The sequence below is a fragment of the Mesoplodon bidens genome, assembly GCF_964165515.1.
Source record: "Mesoplodon bidens genome assembly, chromosome: 5".
Classification (NCBI taxonomy): Eukaryota; Metazoa; Chordata; class Mammalia; order Artiodactyla; family Ziphiidae; genus Mesoplodon; species Mesoplodon bidens.
Window position 1 is genome coordinate 110,356,761 of NC_138161.1, and position 25,040 is coordinate 110,381,800.

Consider the following 25,040-nt stretch of genomic DNA (forward strand, 5'->3'; position numbering starts at 1 on the left):
GAAATTTAGTTACATCTGGATTTGAATCCTGTCAACTGGCATGTATGAGACATTGAGACTGAAGAATTTTGCCAAGAGCATTTTCCTCACTTACAAAGGGCTGATAAGATACCTGTTCTGCGTGGTTGTTTTGAGGATTATATATTGGACACCTAGCACAATGCTGGGTGACTAAACAAACTACTCTGCCACAGTATAGTTCAAGACCCTCTCCTGGTATCCAGAACATTTAGCCAATGGAACACGATAGCTGGGTAACAAGAAAATAAAATCCACACACAATCAATTGTCATATTACTGTATTTTATTACAATATGTTCGGTGTACTGATTTAAGAGGAAAAAATGTAAACAAAACGGAAGTCTAGGGAAAAATGGCACTTTGCTTTAATCTTCAATTTAAAGTTATTTTTAACAATCCATTTATACCATTGTATGTCTCAGATTTTAAAGAGCATCATTGCTGAATTTCAGACTGAAAAATAGAAAAGATGACATCAGAGGAGTTAAGCAGAGAAGAGATATTGATTAAAAAATTGAAAGTAAAATCTACTTTGGCTAGAACTGAACACCGACAGATAACTTTCTCCAAAGGAAAATCTAACTTGAGTCATGAAGGTCCATTTTTTGTATAGTTCAATACTGTGTCAATTAGGAATTCATGACGATGAACAGTTTTACTCAGTCACATTTGACTACCTAAAATCCTAATGAGCATGCTATTTGCCATGTCTTATTCCTCTGACATAACTATCTACTTCCTGAAACCAGAAATGCGAGTTTGCCTGTGATTTAAGTTTCAAGAAATAGTTTGTAGAAAACACCAAAAGGATCAGTTGTTAAAGGTCTTACCTTTTCTTCACTGTATAGCAGCTATTTCTACAAATAAAGAGCATGTGGATACTTTCTAAGAACTCGAAATGAGAAAACCAAAAACAGAGGTCTGTGTGCATGAACATATGTACACACATATGTATAAGCTTAAATACCCCCAAACAGGTTTAAACAGGTAAGAATACCTCAACATTCTAAACTCAGAAACTAGAGATAAACATTGTTTATAAATCAGTAGTATTACTAGCTAATATGTTTTAGTTAGAACACTATACCTGCAGTTCAAAAGTACTGATTGGATTCCATTAAAAAAAAAAGACATTCAAATTAATAAAAACATTCTTCTAACAGCAAAGAATTCTCCCACTTCTTATTTATTTTGACAGATTGATATTTCTATAAACTTGCAAGTGGAAGAAAAGCTGTTCAATAAAAGCCAATTCATACATACATACAGTATACACAAAATTATTTTAAAAGTCTGTTCGTATAATGGATTCCTTTGGTACTAACAAAAATTAAGATACAAATAACTGACTAGAAATGAAACCATCACTAAACTAAGATACACAGGAACTGCACTTCATTTCAGGGAAGAAGTCCAAATCTTACTGTGTTAGAAGAATAAAGTACATTTGTCATAGTATACATTATGATATTCCCTTAAAGCAGGAACTATTTAAGGTTTTTAAAAAGTGTTCAGATTTACTTCTGTCTATACATTCAGGAACTATCATCATATCACTGGTTACACACAATTCTCTCATCATGCAAAAAAAAACCCCCAAAAACCTCAGTTAGTTGTTTTCTAAGGTCTAATTAAGTCAAACAATAAACTAATAATAGTACTTTAATTAGCAAGCTGTAAATCACAGAGGTGTAGAAATTCTGCAGTTGAATTGTATTTCCTGTCTATAGTACTGCTGCTATTCAATCTATTTTTCTCCATGTATTCGAAGAACTAATAGGCATTGATAGTCAAAATAAGATTTTCATCGTTGCAGCAAATGACAGAATATGTGAGAAAGGGAAAAGTTCCTAATGTCACGACAATCTTTATGATCCTTTATAAAGGTAAAGGATTCTGTGCATATGCGTGGAAAGGAGTAAGAAACAAAGGTAGGAAGTTAAGACAAGTAGATAAAGGGAATGCTGAGACTATATTATAATTATATTTATTTAAAAAACTGATCTGAAGTCTGCCCATTGAGTGTACAAAAAAAGTCAGAGCAGACGTTAGTGCAAGTTTAACCTGATAATTTATTTGTGGAAAAAGCTAGTTTTGATGAGAAAAAGTTTAATCATTTCCTTGTAAACATAAAAGAGACTCAACAGGAATTTTAAAGGTAGTATACCAGAAAATGCAACAGTAACTCTTATAATTCTTTTCAATTAAACAGACAAGTTGAAGATGCATGTTAAAATACTTTTCAGACTGAATATTTATCAGCCTGTATGATCTGTTGTTCCAATTGGATTTTGATTTTTAAAAAACCTAACTTTTTATAAGAGCTAGAAGTGAAGAAAATAAGTTAGATCCCTTCTCCCTCCCCAAAAGATATTAACTTCTAAAGCATAAAAAGCTATATATCTTATACAAATTAACCAGTGTTCTTACAAAAGTAATGTAGTTTTGGACTGATGACATTATCTGTATTTGTGGTGAAGTACTAGGCACAAGAATATATGTATCAATTAGGCATTTTCAGTCTATTTAGTCTCTAAAGTTATTTAATTCTTGGCAATATATAATAACTGGTACGCATTTTGGTACTTAAGTCATGAATTGTAGAGAACAAGAAGCAGTATGTTATAGTAACAGGGTTTGTATCTGACAATTACTGTGCTGAACGAATCCCTTCTATGAGCTCTGTGATTTGTTTTGCAGTTGGTCACATGTAGTAGATCCTGCAATGATAAAAGAAAAAACAGCAACATAATTTGTTTGTTGAGTATTGCCAAACTTGGAACTACCTAAGCTAAAGTTTCCTTCCACTGCTACGTATGATAAACAAATAGAAAGATCTAAAAAACAAGATATATTTCATGCAGACTGATCAGTATGATATGAAAGAATCTGTATACCCCGTAAATAATATAAAGAGCAGAACAGGTGTATCTATTTAAGTGACAGGACAAATAGGTTTCAGGTTGAACACTTTTGTGAATAAATCACAGGTGGATAGCTAAGAGTTTATTACAACTCAAATATCCAGAACTATAAAAGATTTGTGTTTATGATATAAAAATGATAAAAAATTTCCTGAGAGTCTAAACATGCCACATTTCTTTTTATAAAAACAGTAATAAAACAGGTGGGGATGGGCAGGAGTGTAGAAGAGGGGGAAAAGAAGGAAAATGATAAAAAAGTAATGGGTGCCATAGATCCTTGGAGATTTTAAAAGCTGGTAAAATTTTTTTAAGGGCCCAAGAACAGAAAATAATGAACTTTCTTCTCTATGCCTTATTATGTAGTCTTTTCTATCTTTGTGGACGTTATTGAAGCGAAGCAGTATATACTCCTATGTAAGGAGTACTTCATCTCCACTGAAGAAAAATTGGCGTTAATACAAATTTTAATCATCTATTACACTTAAATGAAAAAAATGTCTTTATGTGTTAAATCTGTGAAATCCAATGTTTTAGACGCAGAGACAGACAAAAGGTCAGATTTACTTTTCAAAAGCTGTGGCTTAAAAAACAAATCCCTTTAATATTTGGCATAGTGGTGCTGGTACAAATTTTCATTGGCAAATGAAGGGTATTCCCAATGCTTTGTTAGAGTCGCTACAAATGGATACTCAAAGTCTGAGAAGAAACTGATGAAAAGTTATAACCCAGAAACATCTGCATTGAATACATAAAAAGAAATCACCAAGATATAGGTAATAGGGAAACAAAGACCAACTAGGAGATAGGTCACCTAAAAATGGATAATAAATTTAAAGAGAGAGAAGAGAGAGACATACAACAGTAATTACTCAAGATAAAGTTTGTTCAAGTTAAACAGATTATGGTGAATAAAATGGAAAGAAAATGCTGCATGAAACAAACTGAAACGCAAAAGCATAACATGGAATAACAAAAAAATATTGTCATCCTGCTATTATAATGAGCACAGTCATCAGGTTCTACCATAGAATCACTTGTATTTCATATCTGCTCACCAAAACACTAATATAATAATTATTTACTTTCCTAAGACTTAATCATCCAAGGCACAACATATACAAGTAAGTTACATCTCCACTCAAAAGCACCAGTTTGCAGCACAAAGAGTAGGTAGATGGGCACAAGATCTGCATTAATGGTATAGAAGGTTCACCTCTGTTGAATGCCAGAATAACAGTTTATTAAAAATAAATAAATAAAATCAATTTCCTATGACTGATCGAGAGTTGGTAGGCTGCAGTGGCTGGTTGTCTGAGACTTAAAAACAAAACAAACAAAAATCAGCCAAATAATCTGTTGACCCAACAGTCAAAAGAATCAACACTGGAAAGACATGACATACTTTATGCCTGAAGCGATGTTAAAACCAATCTTACATGTTAAAAACATGTTTCTTTAAAAAGTTTAAACCTTAACTGACATTGTTACAATAGACAAAATATGATCTGAACCATTAAAAACAAAGTATAGCTTAATATGAAGACAAACATCATTGCTTAAAGCCAAGTAGACCAAACAACATAGACATATAACATAACATATGGGTTTAAATCAACTCTGAGCATAAAAACATTATTTTGAAGCTGACCAACAGGGGTTGAAATTTTCTAAACTTTTGGCATAAAAAGTGAATTTTAGCAAAATTTTCTGAGGTTCTTCAAAGTTGCGAGCAAAATAAAGTATATTATTTAGGTACAAAGGATCACAAGTGTCTCAGTGATATTTTCAAAACACCTAACCTTGATTTGATTCTTCTGTATTCATGCTTTCTCCAGCTGCAGTCTCTGACATTTCTTCATCCTCCTCCTCATCATGTAGGTCTTTTGAAATTAATTGTCTAGCTAATTTAATATTCAGTCCTTCATTGTAGTGAAGCTTCCTTTTCATTTCAAACTGTCGCTTTTTTTCTACAAGATACAAAAGAATAGGCGTAGGAAGTCTTTAGCTCAAAGATTGGCAAACTACAGCCTGTGTCTATTTGGTAAGTAAAGTGTTACTGGAACACAGTCACACTCATTTGCTCTTGTAATGCTTAAGACTGCTTTTGTACTCAATGACAGAGTCGAGTAGTTGCAATAGAGACCATATGGCCCTCAAAACCTAAAATATTTACTGTCTGGCCGTTTATAGAAAAAGTTTACCAAGCTTTGCTTTAGATGCTTCAAGTACATCTTAATGGGAGGCTAAGAGTAAGAGCCATTAGTAGTTATATTTGTGAAGGAAATTTAAAGATATAGGAAAATTCTCCAGATAGAGTTGAATGGGAAAAAAGGAAAACTATAATACCATATACATACTATGTACAAAGCCTGCGTGCATGCACATGTGTACACACACACAAAATAAGACTCGGCAATTAACAGCCGTTAATTCTGGGTCAAGGAACTATGGGGTAATTTTAATGTTTTCAAGTTTTCTATTTTTATAATTCAGAAAAAATTCCTTTAAAAAATTCTTATTATCCATTAAGAAATTGCCATGATTTAAAACATTGCTGGCTCTAGAGAGGGAGGGAGGGAAAAAGGGACGGGGGGAGGAAAAAAAAAACTAACATTGCTGGTCTAAAAACATAACCTCATTCCCAGAGTAATTTTAAGAAAAATTTGTTATTAGGAACAGTAAAGTGATTCTAGACTATTCTTTATTTATAGTCTTCACCACAGAAACATAAAAATAGCTGTAAATCAACACAACTGACCATATTTTATCAATAGATAGCACGTTAAAGATCAATTGTTTAAGAAATATTATAAGATTTCAGAATTTCTTAGACCAGTAAATTGAAAAACAAAAAAGGAGTCGACATAAAATTGCCAACTGTTTATTTTGTCAAGAGCATTAAAACTCATTCACCAAAGGTTTATTATGGTATTCATAAAAATATTTTAATGCCAAAAAGGCATAAGAGCAATCTCTCAGAATAAGGCTATTCAAAGTACTTTCTCTATGTCCCCTAATTTCCTCTATCGAACCCACATCCCCTGCAGTGGAAGCGTGGAGTCTTAAACCACTGGACCGCCAGGGAAGTCCCTCCCTTTAAGTTTTTATCATCTATACTTATTTATGTTCTAAACACTGGCATTTACAGTTGTCACTACTGATCAATCACTTTTCAGCCTCTATTTGGGTTGGGAGAAGGAAAGTTCCGAGATCAACATCCATATCATCAGCCCATAAACATTTGTTGCAAACTACCAAGAAGATCTTGCCAGCCATCTTTCTTCTTCTCTAAGTTACTTTTGTGATTTGTTTTACTCTTTGAGAGTACCATATTGTAGAAGAAAGTAAAATTTTTTTAAAAACCAATAAAAGACCAAATCCTCATGACTAAATTTTTAGTGATGACTTTCAGATGATGTAAAAGCCAAGATTAAAAAACAACAAAAAATGATTCTAATTGCCTCCAATACCAGATACATTTACTAAAAAGGTAAGACTTTTTCTCAGTACAAAGTAACACATGTTCTTTTTAATGCAACTTAAAAAAACTTTTACAAAGTTAAAAAAAAGCTAGAAACTTAAAAAAAAATCTCCACACTCAGAAATTATCATTAATATTTTATGACTCGACTTTTTTCTAAAAATGTATTTTTTATAAAAATGAATCATACCTTGTTGTATGTATATGCTGCTTTCTCACTTACTGTATAGTTAGAATGACCACGTCCCAGGAAGTCTCAGTTTATGCCTATTGTCTGATGGAGCTGTATTAGTGACCCTTTCACTCTTAAAATAATCCAGAGTTTAGACAATAAAGTATATGAAGATAGAGTAAAATTCTGCCACGTACATAGCAGATTTACATAATTTTTAAAAGGTTATAAAGTAGTGAGTTATAATTTAATCCCCCTATCTTGGTCAAAGGTTTCTGACTTCCCCCTTTGTATTTTCATTGTTTTTTATGATGTAATATACAGTTGACCCTTGAACAACGTGGGGGTTAGGAGTGCCTACTCTCCTCACAGTTGAAATCCACATATAACTTTACAGTTCGCCCTTCATATTCGCAGTTCCGCATCTGTGGATTCAACCAACCGCAGACTGTGTAGTACTGTAGTAGGTATTTAGTATAAGTGGACCTGCACAGTTCAAACCCATGTTGTTCAAGGTTCAACTGCACATACATTGTTGTGCATCTGTTCTATTATTTTCTCAACATTAGTGTTTTTTTAAACTGTGCCTTATAATCCTTTAGTAAGTCATAACCAGCATTTTAAAGAAATGAAACAAAACAGAATAAACAGATAGAACATATCACATATAGTAAAGGTTAAGTAATGTTTTGTGGAATTTTAATTTTTATAATTTTATGTTTACATGTGTACTGAGTGGCACTTGGTAAAAATGTTTGAGAAACATTGAAATAAGGCCTGGGAAACTGAATTGCTAGAGCAAAGGGTGTCATTTTCTTTTAAAGCTTTTGGCTCATATGTTGCCATACCGCTGTTCAGAAAAGCCAAACCATTTTTCACTCCCATCAATTGTATATGAATAACTTATTTCTCCTCATTCACACCAAAAGGGAAATTGTCATTCTTTTTAATATTTGTTGATCTGAAAGGAAAGAAAGGCACCATGACGCTGTTTTAATTTGTAGTTTCTTATTCCTAAGAGTTGATCTTACAGTATTTTTCTTTTGTCAATTATACTAATAGTCTAAGAAAATGATTTCTTTTTAATTCTAAGAGATATTAAACTTGGTTTTGCTTGTTATATATTTTAGTTTTGCAATACTCAAAATTTATTATATAATTTATGTATTCATTTTGCAGAAAGCTAACATAAGTGGTCTCAACCTTCTTTGAATATTAATTTTACTTATAATCTTTGTATGGCAGAGCAACATAATGCCAAAGAGTACAAAAATTTTCAGGTTTCAGGCCCAGCTCTAATAATAATCAACTATCCATGTGAACTTGACAAGTAAATTATCCTTTTTATACTTTCTTTTGCTATTTTTCAAAATAATATAATGGAGAATATACCAATTATTTTAAGTTATTAAAAGTTAATATTTACTGAGTACTTACAATATGCCAGAATCAGTGCTAAGCGTCTTAAATTCTTTATCTCATTTAATACTCAAAAAAGAAACACACCATTGTAAAGCAATTATACTCCAATAAAGATGTAAAAAACAACAAAAAAATGACTCTAAATATTTTTATAGCCCCCCATTTAGAAATGAGGAAACTGAGGGTCAGAGAAATTAGGCAAATTAGGTAAGTGACATACCTAGAGTACAAACTTAGATCTATCTGACTCCATAGTCAATATTTTAAATTGTTATGTTACTAGTTACAAGATAAAAGTTTCTTTTCTTTTTTTTCTTGCGGTATGCGGGCCTCTCACTGTTGTGGCCTCTCCCGTTGTGGAGCACAGGCTCCGGACGCGCAGGCTCAGCAGCCATGGCTCACGGGCCTAGCCGCTCCACGGCATGTGGGATCTTCCCGGACCGGCGCACGAACCCATGTCCCCTGCATCAGCAGGCGGACTCTCAACCACTGTGCCACCAGGGAAGCCCCCAAGATAAAATTTTCTAAGAATGTCTTTAATAAACAAGGATGTTCAGACATGTAATTTATTTAAAAGCAATAAACACCTGTATCAGTAACTACTACTGGGAACTTGAACTTGTGAAACTGTAACTAGTAAAATGGTTCCCCCTGCTGGCTAACTCCTGGAACTACGATTTGAGGGACAATCCCTTAAGGAAACTGACAATAGAGGTTAATAAAAAATTCCCTGTTCTCAATAGATCACGTTTTCAGAGAATAAGGATTCAACAAACTCTAGGAACAATTTCTATCTGAAACTGTTTCAAGGGCCTTTGGGGTATATTTTGGGAAAATAAATCAGGAAGTCACTGAGGATAGAAGATAATATATTACAATTTGAGATTATGCTATATGTAAAATTTCTTTCTTGCATAGTACTTAGGCTCAGACTATCATAGTTTTGTTCAATACACTACAATCTAAAGATGACAGGAGGGAATAGCAAATTGTACCTTTACAGCACACATGACAAAGATCCTGACAGTTAACTAGCAAATATTCAGAATCTTAGTTCTAAAGTTTCTAAACTTCTTTACAGTACAGGTAGTTTCTGCATTTCAAGCCTTCAAGTAAACAAACTACTCGATCTCTTTTTTCTTTTTTGTGAGGGTGTGTGTTTTTCTTGCATCTTTTTTCCTATACATAGGCTTGGTTTTCCCTTTTAAAAATAATTGAAGGGACTTCCCCGGTAGTGCAGTGGTTAAGAATCCGCCTGCCAACGCAGGGGACACGGGTTCAATCCCTGGTCTGGGAAGATCCCACGTCGCGAAGCAACTAAGCCTGTGCACCACAACTACTGAGCCTGCGCTCTCGAGCCCGTGAGTCACAACTGCTGAAGCCCGCGTGCCTAGAGCCCGTGCTCGGCAACAAGAGAAGCCACTACAATAAGAAGCCCGCGTGTCGCAACGAAGAGTAGCCCCCACTCGCCGCAACTAGAGAAAGCCCGCGGGCAGCAATGCAGACCCAACGCAGTCAAAAAAATAAATTAAATTAAAAATAAATTATTAAAAAATAATTGAAAATAAACTATATACGCAATTTTCAATTCCTGAGATTATACATTCACATCCTTCAAAATTATAAAAAGCAACAAAGTGAAATATCTTCCATCTTTCCGTACCTCCACAGATAAGAACTATTACTCGTAAAAACAGGAACAATGAATAGGTAGCAATGCCTTAACTGTGTATGTACTGTGTGGGCTAAAAGAGCCTCTTTCATCCTTGTTGAGAGGTCTATCTTTATCTCCTTTCCTGTGACACTTCTGTTCTTTCTGTTCAATGGGACCTAACAAAAATCTTTATTCCAAGTCTGACCATCTTGATTCATTTGGTAAGCTTCACCATTGCCTTAATACAGAAAAAGCACAAGCAATTGAGAAATTAGCTCTTACTGCTATCCACTTTAAGATCATGCAAACACTCAATGACCCTAAATGCATTAATTTAATAAATATTTACTGAGCATCTACCTGGTATAGATGCTTGGTACAGAAAGGAACAAAAAGTACAAAGAAAGGAACACATGTTAATTCCTTTAAAGACAGTAGTATTTTCTTGAAATGGGGGTGGTGGTGGAGCTGTTATACAGTAAACCCACACAAGTAGAATCTGAATTATAAAAATGTTGCTCCCTAATCTCCCACCATCCACTTCCTAGAAAGGAAAACCATTTGACAGTCTTCTATATAATGGATTTATCTTAGCAAAAATTATTAGCAATGCTAAAAGCAGTAAAAGAAAGAAACTACCTTGTTCTTCAGGTGAGAGGTCACTATCCTCATCTTCACTGCTTTCTTGTTCACGAACTCGACACTTTGGCTCCGAGCTTTCAGCAGCAGCAGTTAATCTATACAACAATCATTTACAAAGAAATCAATACTGTGATAGTCTTATATTAGTTGAGTGTCTCACTCAACTTTTGAGTCTCATAAAAACATCTAAAGATCATTAATATGCTAGCTATAACCTGATGAGGAACATAAAAAGCAAGAGAGTGGGACTGTATATAGAAACCAATAAACAAGAAGAGTGGAAGTTGACAAACCCATGAACAGCAAAGGAATAGAACTTTTTTTCAGGAATTCAACTTATCTTGCCTTTCTCACTTCTATCTTTAAAACCCAGGTGGCGGGATATTAAAAAGCAAAAACAGAAAAACCTCCACTCAGGGAACTGACACAGGGAATCTGTGTACCAGCTTCTGGTTCTCAATCTACATACCTTGATTTTAACCTAGAAATAAGACTATGTAAGTTGCTATGGAAAATCCAGATAAACTTATTTATTTAGCACATGCTTTTTATTTACACTTGTACAAGTAAAGTAAAATGCCTTTAACTCAGAATTAAAAACAGCATGAGAAAAATGCTTTAGAGTCATCAATACTTACTTCCTAGCTAAGATATCTGGGGTCAGGGCTTCAGTGGTTTCTGAATCACTCAGTGCATCTTCATCATCACCTACCATACTAGGATGATAAGCACATTATAAATTAATACCTGAACTATAATTTTTCAAGCAGGAAAACAAGGTAGAGAAACATGATTCTACTGACTAAAAGTATCAATGTATTTATGGCTCTGTTGTCATCTTTGAAGTTTAATTTTACATTGTTTCTATTTGATGCAAATATTTAAAAGTATAGCACCCATCAAGAAAAGCCTTCAAATAATTTAAAAAAAAGAAAAAACATGCAAAAAAAACCCCACTGCGACTATGAAAATAAGTACTGAAAACACAAATCATCTGGAGGGGGAAAAAAAAACTTCAGTTAGTCCATCCAGTGGCAGGGAAAAAATAATGCAAAAGAACCCTTTAGAATATGTATTTGTACATCAACCTGAAGATAAGACACAAATGATCTATGCAGACACAGGTTACGTAAAATAACAAAATTAGATCCTAAGACCTAATTCAGGAAGTTTAAAAGCTATTTAGCTTTCCCAATCTACTCTCTAATGAAAAATTTGCTCCCCAAATAATTGCGAAAAATGGTTATCTTTATTATTTAAATATAAACAGTTTTAAAATAATGGCTACAGCTATTTATTTTTGAATGTTTGATCTTAATTTTTTTAGGATAGTTATCTCCGACCAACACAGATAAGGGATATCTACTACATTTATTGAAAAGGAAGAAAGCACTGACTTTGGCTCCTGGTACAATAAAAGTTTTAGGTTATGTTTTAAAGTGTATACCTGTAATTAGGAGAAAAATAAGGATCACTTTCATAAATGATATGTCTACTTCTTCCCTCAAGCTTTATTAGTACTGAGTTTCAGTATCTGTACCTCCTATTTCATTATTTTTCTCCCCTTGTCACAATCATGTTAATTCTTATTTTTACTGTTTTTGCTATTATCAAGTTATCTCAACTTATCTTACAAGTTTCCTCCATTGATTTAGAACATAATTTCTTTAACTCTATTTTAATAGTAACTTCTGGATTTATGTTGTTTTACTTGAGTAACAAAATACAAAATACTTCAGCCCTGAAAATCTTTATTTTTTTCAATACAATCTAGGCATGATCTGAATTAGGTATTTCTAAATTATTTAGAATCTCATTATGTTTACTGGTGCCTTATTTTTGTCTTCATACTAACTACAGCCATACACTATCATTTTACAACTCATTAAAAAAATGACTATGGGGGCTTCCCTGGTGGCGCAGTGGTTGAGAGTCCGCCTGCCAATGCAGGGGACACGGGTTCGTGCCCCGGTCCGGAAAGATCCCACATGCCACGGAGTGGCTGGGCCCGTGAGCCATGGCCGCTGGGCCTGCGTGTCCGGAGCCTGTGCTCTGCAACGGGAGGGGCCACAACAGTGAGAGGCCCGCATACCGCAAAAAAAAAAAAAAAAAGAGTTACCATCTGTGAAGTTATCCCTTTCTTCAAAGAGAATGAATAAGCCCCTGACACCTACTTAGGAAGCAAACAAGCCCAGCTCTCATCTTCCTTTACAAATAGATGACTTTAAGGAAGGCAAAAGTCACTTTGTATATATCATTAGCAGCTAGGGACCACTGAGGTGCAATGAATAAACATTTACTACTATAATTATAATGTAAAAAATGGATTCCATAAAGTTCCATATTACTTTTACTATTACACAAAAATATGCAGTTGGGTTATTAATTAGTGTTCCGGTAACAAATATAAAAAAACAGACAAAGATTCAAATCATCTGTTATCCAGAAGCTCATGTCAAACGCAAAATGGAAACAAGTCAAAAAAGGAATGCTGTGTACAAAACATTACCTATGGTAAGGAGTGCTAGGTTCATCTATTTTCATTAAACCATAGTCTTTGTCTGCTGGATGATATGTCGCCAGGATGTTCATTTCATCCCACTTCTGGGACTTTTTACTAAAATAAGAAGAAAAAAAATTTTCCTCAATGTAGTGAAAGATACAAAATGTACACATCTAAAATTCACAAACATCCAAATCCCACATTGCAATTTCTATTTGACTGCTAACTTCTATTTTTACATCTACTTTCTTGGAACAGAAACTGACTTGGGTAAAAGCCATAAGTAACTACAATAAAGTGTCAGTAAATATTTTACAGAATACTTAGTGCCCACATATTAAAACCACATTACAGTTGTCCCTCGGTATCCTCAGGGGATTGGTTCCAGGACCGACACAGATACCAAAATCCAAGGATGCTCAAATCTCTTCTATAACATGGTGTAATATTTGTATATAATCTCTGCACATCCTCCCGTATACTTTAGATCATTACTAGATTACTTATAATGCCTATTACAATGTAAATGCTATTCAAATAGTTGTAAATACAATATAATATAATGCAAATAGTTGCTGGCACATGGCAAATTCAAGTTTGGTTTCTGAAACTTTCTGGAAATTTTTTTTCCATAATATGTTTGATCCATGATTGGTTGAATCTGAGGATGCAGAACCTGTGGATATGGAAGGGTAATCAGATTCTTCACCAGGCATTCAAAAAACTATTACATTATGACATGTTTAATCTTCATCTGGCCTATAGAATAAGAGCAAAAGCTGGAATTTACACATTGCCTGATCTCAGTAGTTAAGGATTTTGGATCTACGATATATTTTTAATAGTTTGATAAAAAACACAACAGGAATATTTTCCTTGGCCTAATTTTTTTAGCAGTATCTATAACAATCAAAAGAATCATAACATAAAACCACAGAGAAAACCTCATTAAATTCAGATACCATTAATAAAGATTTAGATTTCAGGGCCTCCCTGGTGGCGCAGTGGTTGAGAGTCCGCCTGCCGATGCAGGGGACACAGGTTCGTGCCCCGGTCCGGGAAGATCCCACATGCCATGGAGCGGCTGGGCCCGTGAGCCATGGCCGCTGAGCCAGAGCATCCGAAGCCTGTGCTCCGCAACGGGAGAGGCCACAACAGTGAGAGGCCCGCGTATCGGAAATAAAAAATAATAATAATGATAATAAAGATTTAGATTTCACATAAAATTATACCTCAGTTGTTTTTTTTTTTAATTTAAAAATATAATGATTTGCTGATAAATGGTTTCAGATCACCGGAATAAATCTACTTAAGAAAACTAGAAATGCTTTGTAAATGCTTTATGAACATCCATTATTGTCCATTCAACAAAATATTTGTACAACTACTAAGGTGCTCAATAATTAAATGCCTTAATTACAAATCCTTATCTACTCATTAAAAAGGACATCAACAACCTCTCTGCCAGCCAACAATATTCTGTTACATATACAATTTGTGACTTGGTTATATACTTAAAAATAAAACTACCTTAAAAACAATCAATGTAGATTTTACACAGATTCAAATCATCCTTTCCATATTTGCTCAACATTGGTGAGGTTTTTACTGCAGATATTTTCAATTTTCCTAAATCTATCAATACCTGGATCTTGAACTGCTCTTGAAGAAAGACGTATTTAAATTTTTAATATCATATTCTCTTCTCCATGTTCTGAGTCACCTTAAAAATTACATGTGCCTACTTGTGGCAGTTGAGCCTGACTTTATGTTCTTCTGCTTTCTACCATAAAGGGCCCACAGTGTCCCCATTTAAGGCTAATCACTTTTTTCCTTCATATTTTTATTGTGGTAGAATATACATAAAATTCACCATTTTAACCATTTTTAAGTGTATAGTTCTGTGACATTAAGTACATTCACATTATTGTGTAACCATCACCATCATCCATCTCTAGAACTTTTTCATCTTCCCCAGCTGAAACTCTGTACCCACTGAACACTACCCCTCACATCCGCCACAACAACCATTCCATTTTCTGTCTCTAAGACCACTCGAGGTACCTCTTATAAGTGGACTGATACTGTATTTGTCCTTTGTGGATGGCTTATCTCACTTAATGTCTGCATGGTTCATCTATGTTGTGGCATGTGTCAAAACTTTCTTCCTTTTTAAGGCTGAATAATATTCAATTGCAGACTAAGTACTATGAACTACAATTTCCTTTTAAGCCTACTTACCCTTAGTTTTATCAAGAGGCAAAGGTTGGCCTAGATATACTCCACAGGTGACGGACACTACAACTCCCATCCCTCCCCCCCACCGAACAGAAGTTTCTTCACCATGAAAAAATCAAAATCTTAAGTTTATAAGAAGCTAAAAATTAATGGGTCGTTTATTTTTAAAGCACAGAAGTAACATTTCTTCTTTAAAGAACTGCTTTTTATTCATTCAGCAAGGTACTCACCTGAATTTTCAACTAATCAAACTTAAATGTTGCTAGTGTGTGTATGTATATAACACTTGATTGAACTAGACTGTGTATATAGATGTTGCTTTACAATAGTATTGATTTCTTTAGATGCCTAGTTTCTGACCATCAGAGTAACAGTTGGTCTTGTGGTGAAAAACAAAAACAGTAACATACAACTGGGAGATAGATGTTTAAGGTTCAAGTTCCATTTACCCTTCATTAGTCCTGTTACTATAGGCAAGTCCAACAAACATTCTCTCTTGGGCTGTATTTACTCTACATGTAAATTATAAAAAATGGAATTTTTAGGATTTTTAAATCTAAAGTTTTGTTAAGAGTCCTGAAACCATATCTCACTTAGCACTGTGAGAATGGCTTGTGATAAGGCATTCTGAAAAAATGTTTAAATTGCTTATGTACGAATGCCTTCTCCCACTGTCCCACAAGATTCAAAATTTAAATGATTTTGAAATATTTATGATCTGCTACAGAATGAGTTTTTCTAAAAAGCAGTCAGTTTTCTATTTGACTAAATCTACAGTTTCAGATTTGTATTTTGCTAAATAGCTCTATTATCTACAAATTTCTGTAAATTTAGAAAGCAAATGATTTAGGTCTTCTCATGGTCATATTCTACATAAGGAAACACAGTGAAAAGAGATACACGTTAAAGATTTTAGACAGCAGAAATGATCAAGAAGCTTCTGATTAGAAGGATAATTAAACACATATACAAATTTTAAGAGAATTAGATTAATTTTGTGAAGAAAGCAATTCAATTAATAGACAAAGGGAGACCCATTATATGGTAACTCAATGTTCCCTCCTGATAGACAAGGCCTCTGAAATGATAAGCCAGAGTACAGTCCGAGTCAGAGACACAAAAGCACAGGTAAAAGTTTCATAAAACCTGTATTAATACAGTCCAATTAAGATTCCCTATTAAAGATATTGTAAAAGATAACTAGCACATATCTATTTACATAAAGTTCAAGAGCACCCAAAAACTAAAATGTATAGGGATGTATACTTATGGAATTACCATAAAACTCAGGATAGTGATTATATTACAGGGGAGGAGGAGACTGTGATTGGAAAGGACAGGAGACATTTCTTTTCTTTCTCGTTTTTTTAAAAAATATTTATTTATTTATTATTTATTTTGGCTGCACCGGATCTTAGTTGCATCATGCATGAGGGATCTAGTTCCCAACCAGGGATCGAACCCGGGCCCCCTGCACTGGGAGCGTGGAGTCCCACCCACTGGGCCACCAGGGAAGTCCCAGACAGGAGACATTTCTGAGGTGATGGAAACATTCTTCTTCTTGACCAGGATGGCAGTTATAGGGGTGTTTGCTTTATAATTATTCCTTAAGCTTTAAAATTACATCTAATAAACTTTTCTGTATGTGTATTAAATTACAATAAAATATTTTAAAAATAAACACATACAAAATGACTTTGTTAGGTGTGTCCTAATCTCAAAGTAAAACAAGCTACTTCCTAAGTGATGCTAACAATATTGAATTAAAATGACAATTTATCATCATTAGAAGAATAAAGATGGCCCTTTGAAGTTACAGAGGTACCCCCAAACACCCTGCAAATCTGTTCTGTGAGATAATGACAGAAGAAAAAGAACTGAATTGTAGGATATAAGAAGAAATGATGTTTTCTTGAAATTAAGGATAAAATTTAAGAATCACAATCCTAGTACCTTAACCCACTAACAATTTTGATTTCTGTATATTCTTTCCACTCTAACATATACGAAAAAATACCCAAGCTATTAGTATATATAAAAATATAGACAAAACAGTATACATATAGTATATATAAAAATAGCTTCTATACCAGTATATGTATTTTATCATAAGCTGCTTGTATTTTCTAGTCTTTACCTTTTGAATATTACATGCATAATATTCAATAACAAACTATTTACCTAATATTAGATATTTAGATTGAATCCAGTGTCTTCCTACTTAAAGTAAAGCAGAAATGAACATTTGTGCATATTGTATTCAATGACCTTTCAGGATAATTTGCTAGGACAAGCATATCTGGGTTAAATTTATCAAGAGCTTTGTAGTTCACTCCATGTTGCCATATAGTTTTCTTGTTTGTTTGTTTTTTTAAAGAGAGGACTATTTGTAATGTCCCCAAATAACTGCCAAAACTTTGCCAGGATTGGGTATCTGTGTGTGTTTTTGCCACCTGAGAGGTATAAATTGATATTTAAACGCTGTTTTATGTTTTTCTGCTCATTACCTAATAAATAATATGAAAAAATGCTTATTTTACTTTCCTTGTGTGAATTGTTTACATCCTTTGTCTATTTACTGGAAACATTCTCATTAATTTGAGTGAGTTCTTTATATCTACATAAATGTAAAGAACTCATTCAAATTTATGAGAAGGTTTAAACCACATTATATATAACTCAAAGATTTATATAAGATTTAAGCTATATTATACAGAACCACATTACATATAACCTAAATTTTTCCCATTCGCTTGCCATTTAGTTTACTATCTACTAAAAACAGAATTAAAGTTTTATATATCCAAAGCTTCACTCCACATCTTCACCACAATACTAAGAGAGAAAGAACCTTACAATTGTCAAGATCCAGAGAAGATATTATCTTGCAAAACCATGAACTTTCAATAAGGGCATAAAACAACAGACTCCAAAGAATTCTAGAAATTCTTAGGAGGAAAGTAATGAAGTGGAAGAAACTGTCTGCAGAGGACACTGGATATGGAAATTAGCATCTCTTAAATTTTGGTAGAATTAACATCAGTTGAGTAACAAAACCCAAGGAGTGAACTTGGTTTCTTCCCAATACCACCACAAACTGTTCGTGTGACCTTCTTTGGGTCATCATCTCCACTTACAAAAAATAGGCGCAGTTACCACTTACACTGAAGATCTGCTGTGAGGGTGAAAGCACCTGCTAGTTTCAGCTCCCTCCTCCCTCTTGGGTGATTGGTTTTCCGGAAGCCTAAATCTGCACCCAGAAAAAGTCACCAATTCTCACTTTCACTTTGATAGCTCATATGATGCCATCTCAAAGACCTACTCATACTTCTTGTTGCTTATGACCTTCTCGTTTTTACAGTTTTAGCCGAGTTTGGAGTGGGAAGCAGGATTTTGCTTCAATGTGTTAAACTTTAACCCCACATTTCAAGAAATGGTTCTTTCTTAAATGAAGATTCAACTTCTGTAGGTTGACAAAGTACAAGCCTTTGAAGCTTGAACAATTAAACTAAGACTTAACAATAAAAGCAATTAGTAAATAAAAGGTCACTTTTGGAAAACTTTACTCTGTGGGCTTTTGACCGTATTCCATATCCCTTTATAGGCAGAAAGAGACAAAGCTGAAGCATGCTTATATAAAATTATATTAAAGGAAATTAATTTAAGCACAATTTTTCCAAGCAGAATTTGCCTACATTACCTAAGACTACTATAGAATTTGAATTGAACACAGTGAATCCAAAGCATACTGTGTACAACAACCCCAAAAGTGGGGAAAATTAGATTTCTTTATTTCTAATAGAATAAGACCAACATTTGAGGGTGAGGTACTGGGTTAAACACTTTACATTTAGTAACTCATTTAATAATTAAACTAGGCAGGGATATAATGAACAACGCACTGTAAGTCACAGAGCTAATAAGTAGCAAAGAGGACCTGAACCCAGGCAATCTGGCCCCATATTAATCACTAACCTTTAACACTTCTAATAAGATACGCTTTAGTAACACAATATTTTCAACAATTCCAAGTGAACATTTTTCTCACTTTAATATTTCTGAAAACAGAATATATCTTAAAATGGATGGCATCTTAAAATTGGCAGTATTTTTTTCTTTCTTGGTGCTACCTAAAATCATGGTACATCTTAGAATCAATGGTGTCTTGTTTTTGATGAAACACACGTACTTACTCACTAGATCTGTTATGTCTGACCTTCACAGTTTGTTCACTATATTCAAAGTATCCAGAAAGAATGGGAATTCCACAATCATAGTGATGACAGTGGTGTTCTAATTAGTTGAGCAGGGTGCTGCAATATACTGACATTATCTATGCCTAATTATGTGGATTTACAGACTTTATCCAGTTTTAATTGAACTAACCCTCAAAAAGTGGTACCTGACAAATGGTACTGAAGAAACCACTCACTGAAGATAACAGTACCAATGCAAAGTACAGAGAATAAGAAGATAACACCACTGGGACATTAAAAAAACAAAAAGGTTGGACAAGAACTGTATAAAAAAAAGTCCTAAAGATTACTTGAAATACGGCAGTATATAAACCTCACTTTAAGTATATACTGAATCTTGAGATATTATCTAATGGTAGTAGTATATGTATATAAATCATAAACAAACATATTTGAAACATATTTCAAGTTTTTCCTACTAAAATGACGCACAATCAAAAAGTTTAGAGGCCACTGGAATAGCACAACTCATGACTTTAAAAAAATCCCTTAGTAAGATCTCTTTATGTTAAATAAAATGTTCTGTTAATATACTCTCTCACAACTGATGGCGTTGGGGTGGGGAGTGGTTTGTGCAGAAAAGGGAAATTACCCCTGTACTTCACATGATAATGGCACCAATAAAAGGTATGGTTATTTGTGGATTCTGTATTTGCAAATCTGACTACCTGCCAAAATTTATCTGTAACTCCAAAATCAATACTTGAGGAGATTTCTCTCTCTCTCAGACATGCATAGAGCAGGGAAAAAATTTGAGTTGTCCGATGCACGTGTTCCCAGCTGAGATTAAACCTTCTTGCTTCAGCTCTCTTACTGTAAATGTGTCCTTTTGATCTATTTAGTACCATGTTTTTTGCTTTTTTGGTGAATTAGCTGTTCAAAATGGCTCCCAAAGATCGTGCTTAAGTGCTGTCCAAGAAGATTGTTACGTGTCTTATGGAGAAAGTATGTGTTAGATAAACTTCATTCAGGCATGAGTTATAGTGCTATTGGCCATGTGTTCAATGTTGATGAACCAACAATATGTATAAAATTAGGTGTCTTTAAACAGAAACAGAACTTTTAAAAGGTTATGGACTGACTGGTTGATGAAAACATTGTGACCAGAGGCTTACAGGAACCTAAGTCTGTATTCCCCCTAGGAGTAACAGTTCAGTATTAACTAACTCAGTGTTTGTGGTGACTTTATAGAATGTCACTACTGAGAACAGTGAGAACTGACTTAAATCTCTGGTCATTTTCACATTAATAAGAGATTATTTTGCCTAATACTCTGGTTCCAACATTTGAAGTTAGACCATTACACTACACTTTTTAGTTTCTGAATTTTAAGTGCATTATACTTGAAAGAGCTATTTATTTCGGTCCTTTATACACGAAAGGGAAAATACTGGTTGTACTTAAACATTACAATAAGTTTGTTTCAAATGTGTTCACCTATACTTTCATTGTTTCTGTTCAAAGAGGCTCTCATAAAGTCACTAATATTGTTTGCATGAGCTGTGCCATAAATAACAATGTGTACTGTATTACCAATAGAATTAGTTTATTTCCTTTCCAGTCAAATAACACTTACCATGAAAAAACCCATCCCCTTTTACTACTTAGAACCAAATATCATAAACCTTAATGAATTAGGGCTTGGTAGCTGCCTTTGAAGACAGGACTATAACCTCCTAATTTACATAAGTCAAAGTCAACTGCCTTGCAAAAGGCCCCCTTTAAGTCAATCTGCCCTGTTAGCAGCTCCTAGAGAAGGAGCAGCCCTATGTAGGTGAGACAGTCTAGTATAGTGGCTTTCCAGGCAGAAGGACCTGGAGGTAAATCCCTGTCAATTATATAAAGAGGCCAACACACAGAGTGGGGCCACCAGAAATTACAGCAGACCAAAGTTGAGAATAAACAGAAGCAGCAGCAAAAGACAGAAGAAAGTAATAAGCTACTTGGTAGCCAAACAAAAAGAAGCTCACACTGGAGAATAGGTAAATAACTTAAATGCCAGTGAGAACCACATTCTTGCTGCTCAACACCCTGAAATCATATAAGAGCCTTCCATAGTTTGTTTTGTTATTAAGACTGTCTTGGTCTTCCCCTTATAGCTATGCTCTGGTAAGACTGTTTTCTTAATCCCATTACAACACCCCCCCCCCTTCCCATATGAAGCGGCTTACCCCAAATAGAGGTTTGAAAATTTCATGTTGGAGAACGTAAGAGAGTCAAGCATCCAAAAGAGAGTGGGAGTAGGAGAGGTGCTAGACAAATTAAGGTCCTTTCCAACCCCCAAAGGCCATGATTCTGAGCTGTGATCCTACTTAATGTTTTCCTCAAGGTAACACAAATCCCCATAAATTTACCATCACCAAACTGTAGTTCCTTTTATAGCCCTAAAATGATCCTTTTGAACAGGTGTGCCCTAGTTCCAATATTCAAAATTTTCGGGAACATCCTCATTTTAGCTTTATGACTTCACAGATTTCAACAACTTTTCTTAGGCCTTACTTCCAGAATGTGGAGTCCTTATGTGCTTAGTATCTTAGAACACCCAAGCCCCCGAGGACTTCTAACCCAGTGTTATATTTTACACTATATATACGGTTTTGCACCTTTTTTTCCCCCATTGAGGACTGCACCTTGGATATCTTTCTCTGCGCATTAACATCTATTTCATTCTTTTTAAAGGCTGGTCTGTTTTCCCATTATACTAATGTACCATAATTAATATTTCACCAATCCTTCTTAATGGACCTTGGGTTGTTCCCAATTATTTACTATCACACACAATGATATGGGTCAACATCTTTTCACATATGTATTTGTGAGTATGCAAAAGCAACTAAATTATCACGGGATCATTTTAAGTTGGTACTTTCTGAACTGTTCTGAGCTTACATATGTCTTTCAAGAGGAACAAAGACTAGAAAGCGCTCAAACTCTCGTTGCAGATGCAAAAATAATTAGCAATAAGTAGCTTTCCATTAAATATAGATCAGACTGGGAAAATTTCGGTTTCTTTTAATGCAGAGATAATGACAAAGCAGGACCCAAGAGAGTGAATGTGGCATGATTCTTGTGATAATGTTCACCTAAAAAGGAACGACTATGGCAGAAGGGCAATTAGAAAAATGGAGAAATTATCTCTTTTTCGGAGGAGTCTCTTATTAGCTTGAGACTAGATCTTAAAGGGCTCCCAAGCCAAGAAAATACACTTTAATCATTAAATTTTAGACACTCGGATACGAAGTGAAGAAATAATAAATGCTTAACGAGTGAAGCTTTAACTTCAATTTGATTCTTTAATATTCCCAATTTCCAGAAGCTCAAAGATCATGGTGTATGTTTTAAAATTATTATATATATGCGTATATACTTTTAAAAAACCCCACACAACAAACGTCATAGCTCTTGTCTTCTTTATAATCCAACCCTCAGCCTGGCCGGCGGAGGGAGACCCGAGCGGCACAAGGGCCGCATCTACGCAGCTGCCCCGCCCGCCCGCCCGCCGCGCTCGGGCTCGGGGTCCGGGGTCGGGCTGGGGGTCGGCAATAGTGCCGGGGGACGGGGAGGGCGAGGCCGCCCAGGCGGGGAAGAAGGGGCTGGCCAGGCCGACCCGGGCGACGATGGCCGTCCCTCGCGGCTCTTACCTCAGCTCTTCGTCGACACTCCTGCCGGGTTGTTCGGCCGATTCCACCACAGAGGAAGTCGTAGAGCTCTTGTTCTTCAGGATCCCCTTGATGGGCCGGTGCGAGGCCGTCGAGGCCGCCATTGCCCGCCGCTCCGGCGGTCGGCTCAGCGTCGCTGCTTGGCGCCGGGTACAGGAAGGAAAGGGCTGGGCGCGAGCACAGACTCGCTAGTCAACCGCCAAGCCCGCCTGGGGCTGAAGCGGCCGCACCTGCTGTCGCGGAGACAGCCACCAGAGTCGTTGTCACGACACAACGACTCGGACGCTCTGGCGTCCAGCCGACGCCGCGTGGCTAGTGGTCCTTAGCGCGTCGGGCGGCCCTTACAGAACCCTAGGCCACCGGCACTTTATCCGCGGCCCGCGGAGAGAAGCCGGCCTAACGCCGGAACGACGCCGACGCCAAACCCAAGCGGGCCCGCCCTCTCGCGATATCTGGGGCGGGGGCGGGGCGGGGCGGGGCGAGAACCATGTCCACCTCCTCGCCCCGGCCCTCTCGGTGAGCTCTCCCCTGCCTTGGTTGGGGCTCTGGGTGAGGAAACCTTCCGAGAGGTTTGCGGCTGGACTCTGTACCGAGCTGTACATCTCTCCAAGCACCCTCGCTCCCACCACTTCATGAGGTTCATATTGTTATTTCTGTATTTTATAGATTTGAAAATTGAAGCTCGAAGGTGACATCATTCCCCAAAGATATTAACTGACTTTCAGAGAAATGAAGTATGTCTCCTCTTTCCTTCCGTTTAACCAGCATAAAAAGCTTAACTCTCCATTATAAAATCATGAAATATCAGCATTGGAATGGTCCTTAGAGACCTATTGTGAGATCATAGAATATTGACTTTTATGAAATCATAGAACATCAGCATTAAAATAGTCTAACTTATTTTTACCATTGGAAAAGCTGAAGGAGAGGAGAAGTGACGGGACCACCACTGTCACACGGCCCATCCGTAGTGTGTGGTCATAGAAGTTCAGACTTCTGCGTCTAGTCTGATGTTTCACCATTTTACCACATTCTGCCTCTGTGTTGGTAATCTCATGGAAGGTTTCACTGGCAGAAGTTCCTAGAATTGTAGTTTATAATCTTTCTCCCCCCAGATCTTGGGAACTCACTTACTGTAACCAGCTGTCCAACACTGGGTGAAACAGGCCAAAAGCCTAGGGGACTGTCTAGGTCTTTGTAAGATGAGTCTCAAAAGAGAAAAAAAACAAAACCCTCCGGCACACCCTCTCCGCACGTTATCTCTGCCTGGGTGCGAATGAAAGATAGCCGGGAGAACCTTGATGAGAGAGAAGAGACCTTGAGGCTCTAAGGTGCCAGGATACATGTGTTTCCCAGTGGTGGGTGCTGTGACTGTTGTGAGGAGAAGTGGGTTCTAGGGAAGGGCAGGAGTTTGAAGCCCGGGGAACACTCTGGGAGCTAGGCTGTATCTAAAGTCAAGCTCAGGTCAACAGAGGGGGTGGTGTCCACTCCAGCCACCCAGCCTCTCTCCATGCAGCACCACCACTGGAGTTGTACAGGTGGGAAAAGTGGAGGGCTCAGGAATTAAGCAAGTTGCCACCTGTTATGGGTTGAATTATGTCCCCCCATGAAGTCCTAACTTCCAATACCTTAGAATGTAAACTTATTTGGAAATAGAATCATTGCAGATCTAATTTGTCAAATTAATATGAGGTTGTACTGGAGTAGGGTAGGCCCCTAATCCAATATAACTGGTGTCCTTATAAGCAGAAGGCCATGTGAAGACAGGGGACTGGAGTGATGCATCTACAAGCCAAGGACCACCTGGGGCTACCCAAAGCTGGCAGAAACATGGAGAAGACTCTCCTTTCGATCTCTCAGAAGGAACCAACCCTGCTGACATTTTGATTTTGGACTTTTAGTCTCCAGACCGTGAGATTAAATTTCTGGTGTTTAAAACCACCCAGTTTGTGGTACTTTGCTATGGCAGCTGTATATACCCCTCCCCTCCCACTCCTACCCTTAGTCCCCAACTCCCTCATCACCAGGCTCTTTCCCATCACCCTTTCCTTGATCAGGCCTCCTTATT

The 25,040-nt window shown here is 36.1% G+C and overlaps 1 protein-coding gene across 1 annotated transcript; it reads right to left on the minus strand.

Moving 5' to 3' along the window:
- Positions 1–286: 286 nt before the first annotated feature.
- Positions 287–23,405, minus strand: PPP1R2 (protein phosphatase 1 regulatory inhibitor subunit 2). The gene is made up of 6 exons (XM_081234592.1): positions 22,955–23,405; positions 12,826–12,933; positions 10,955–11,032; positions 10,314–10,411; positions 4,745–4,912; positions 287–2,741 (listed from the first exon to the last, which is right to left on the minus strand). The coding sequence occupies exons 1-6, from the start codon at positions 23,074–23,076 to the stop codon at positions 2,695–2,697; spliced, it is 621 nt and encodes a 206-aa protein (XP_081090718.1). The 5' UTR covers positions 23,077–23,405; the 3' UTR covers positions 287–2,694.
- Between the last annotated feature and the right edge of the window lie 1,635 nt (positions 23,406–25,040).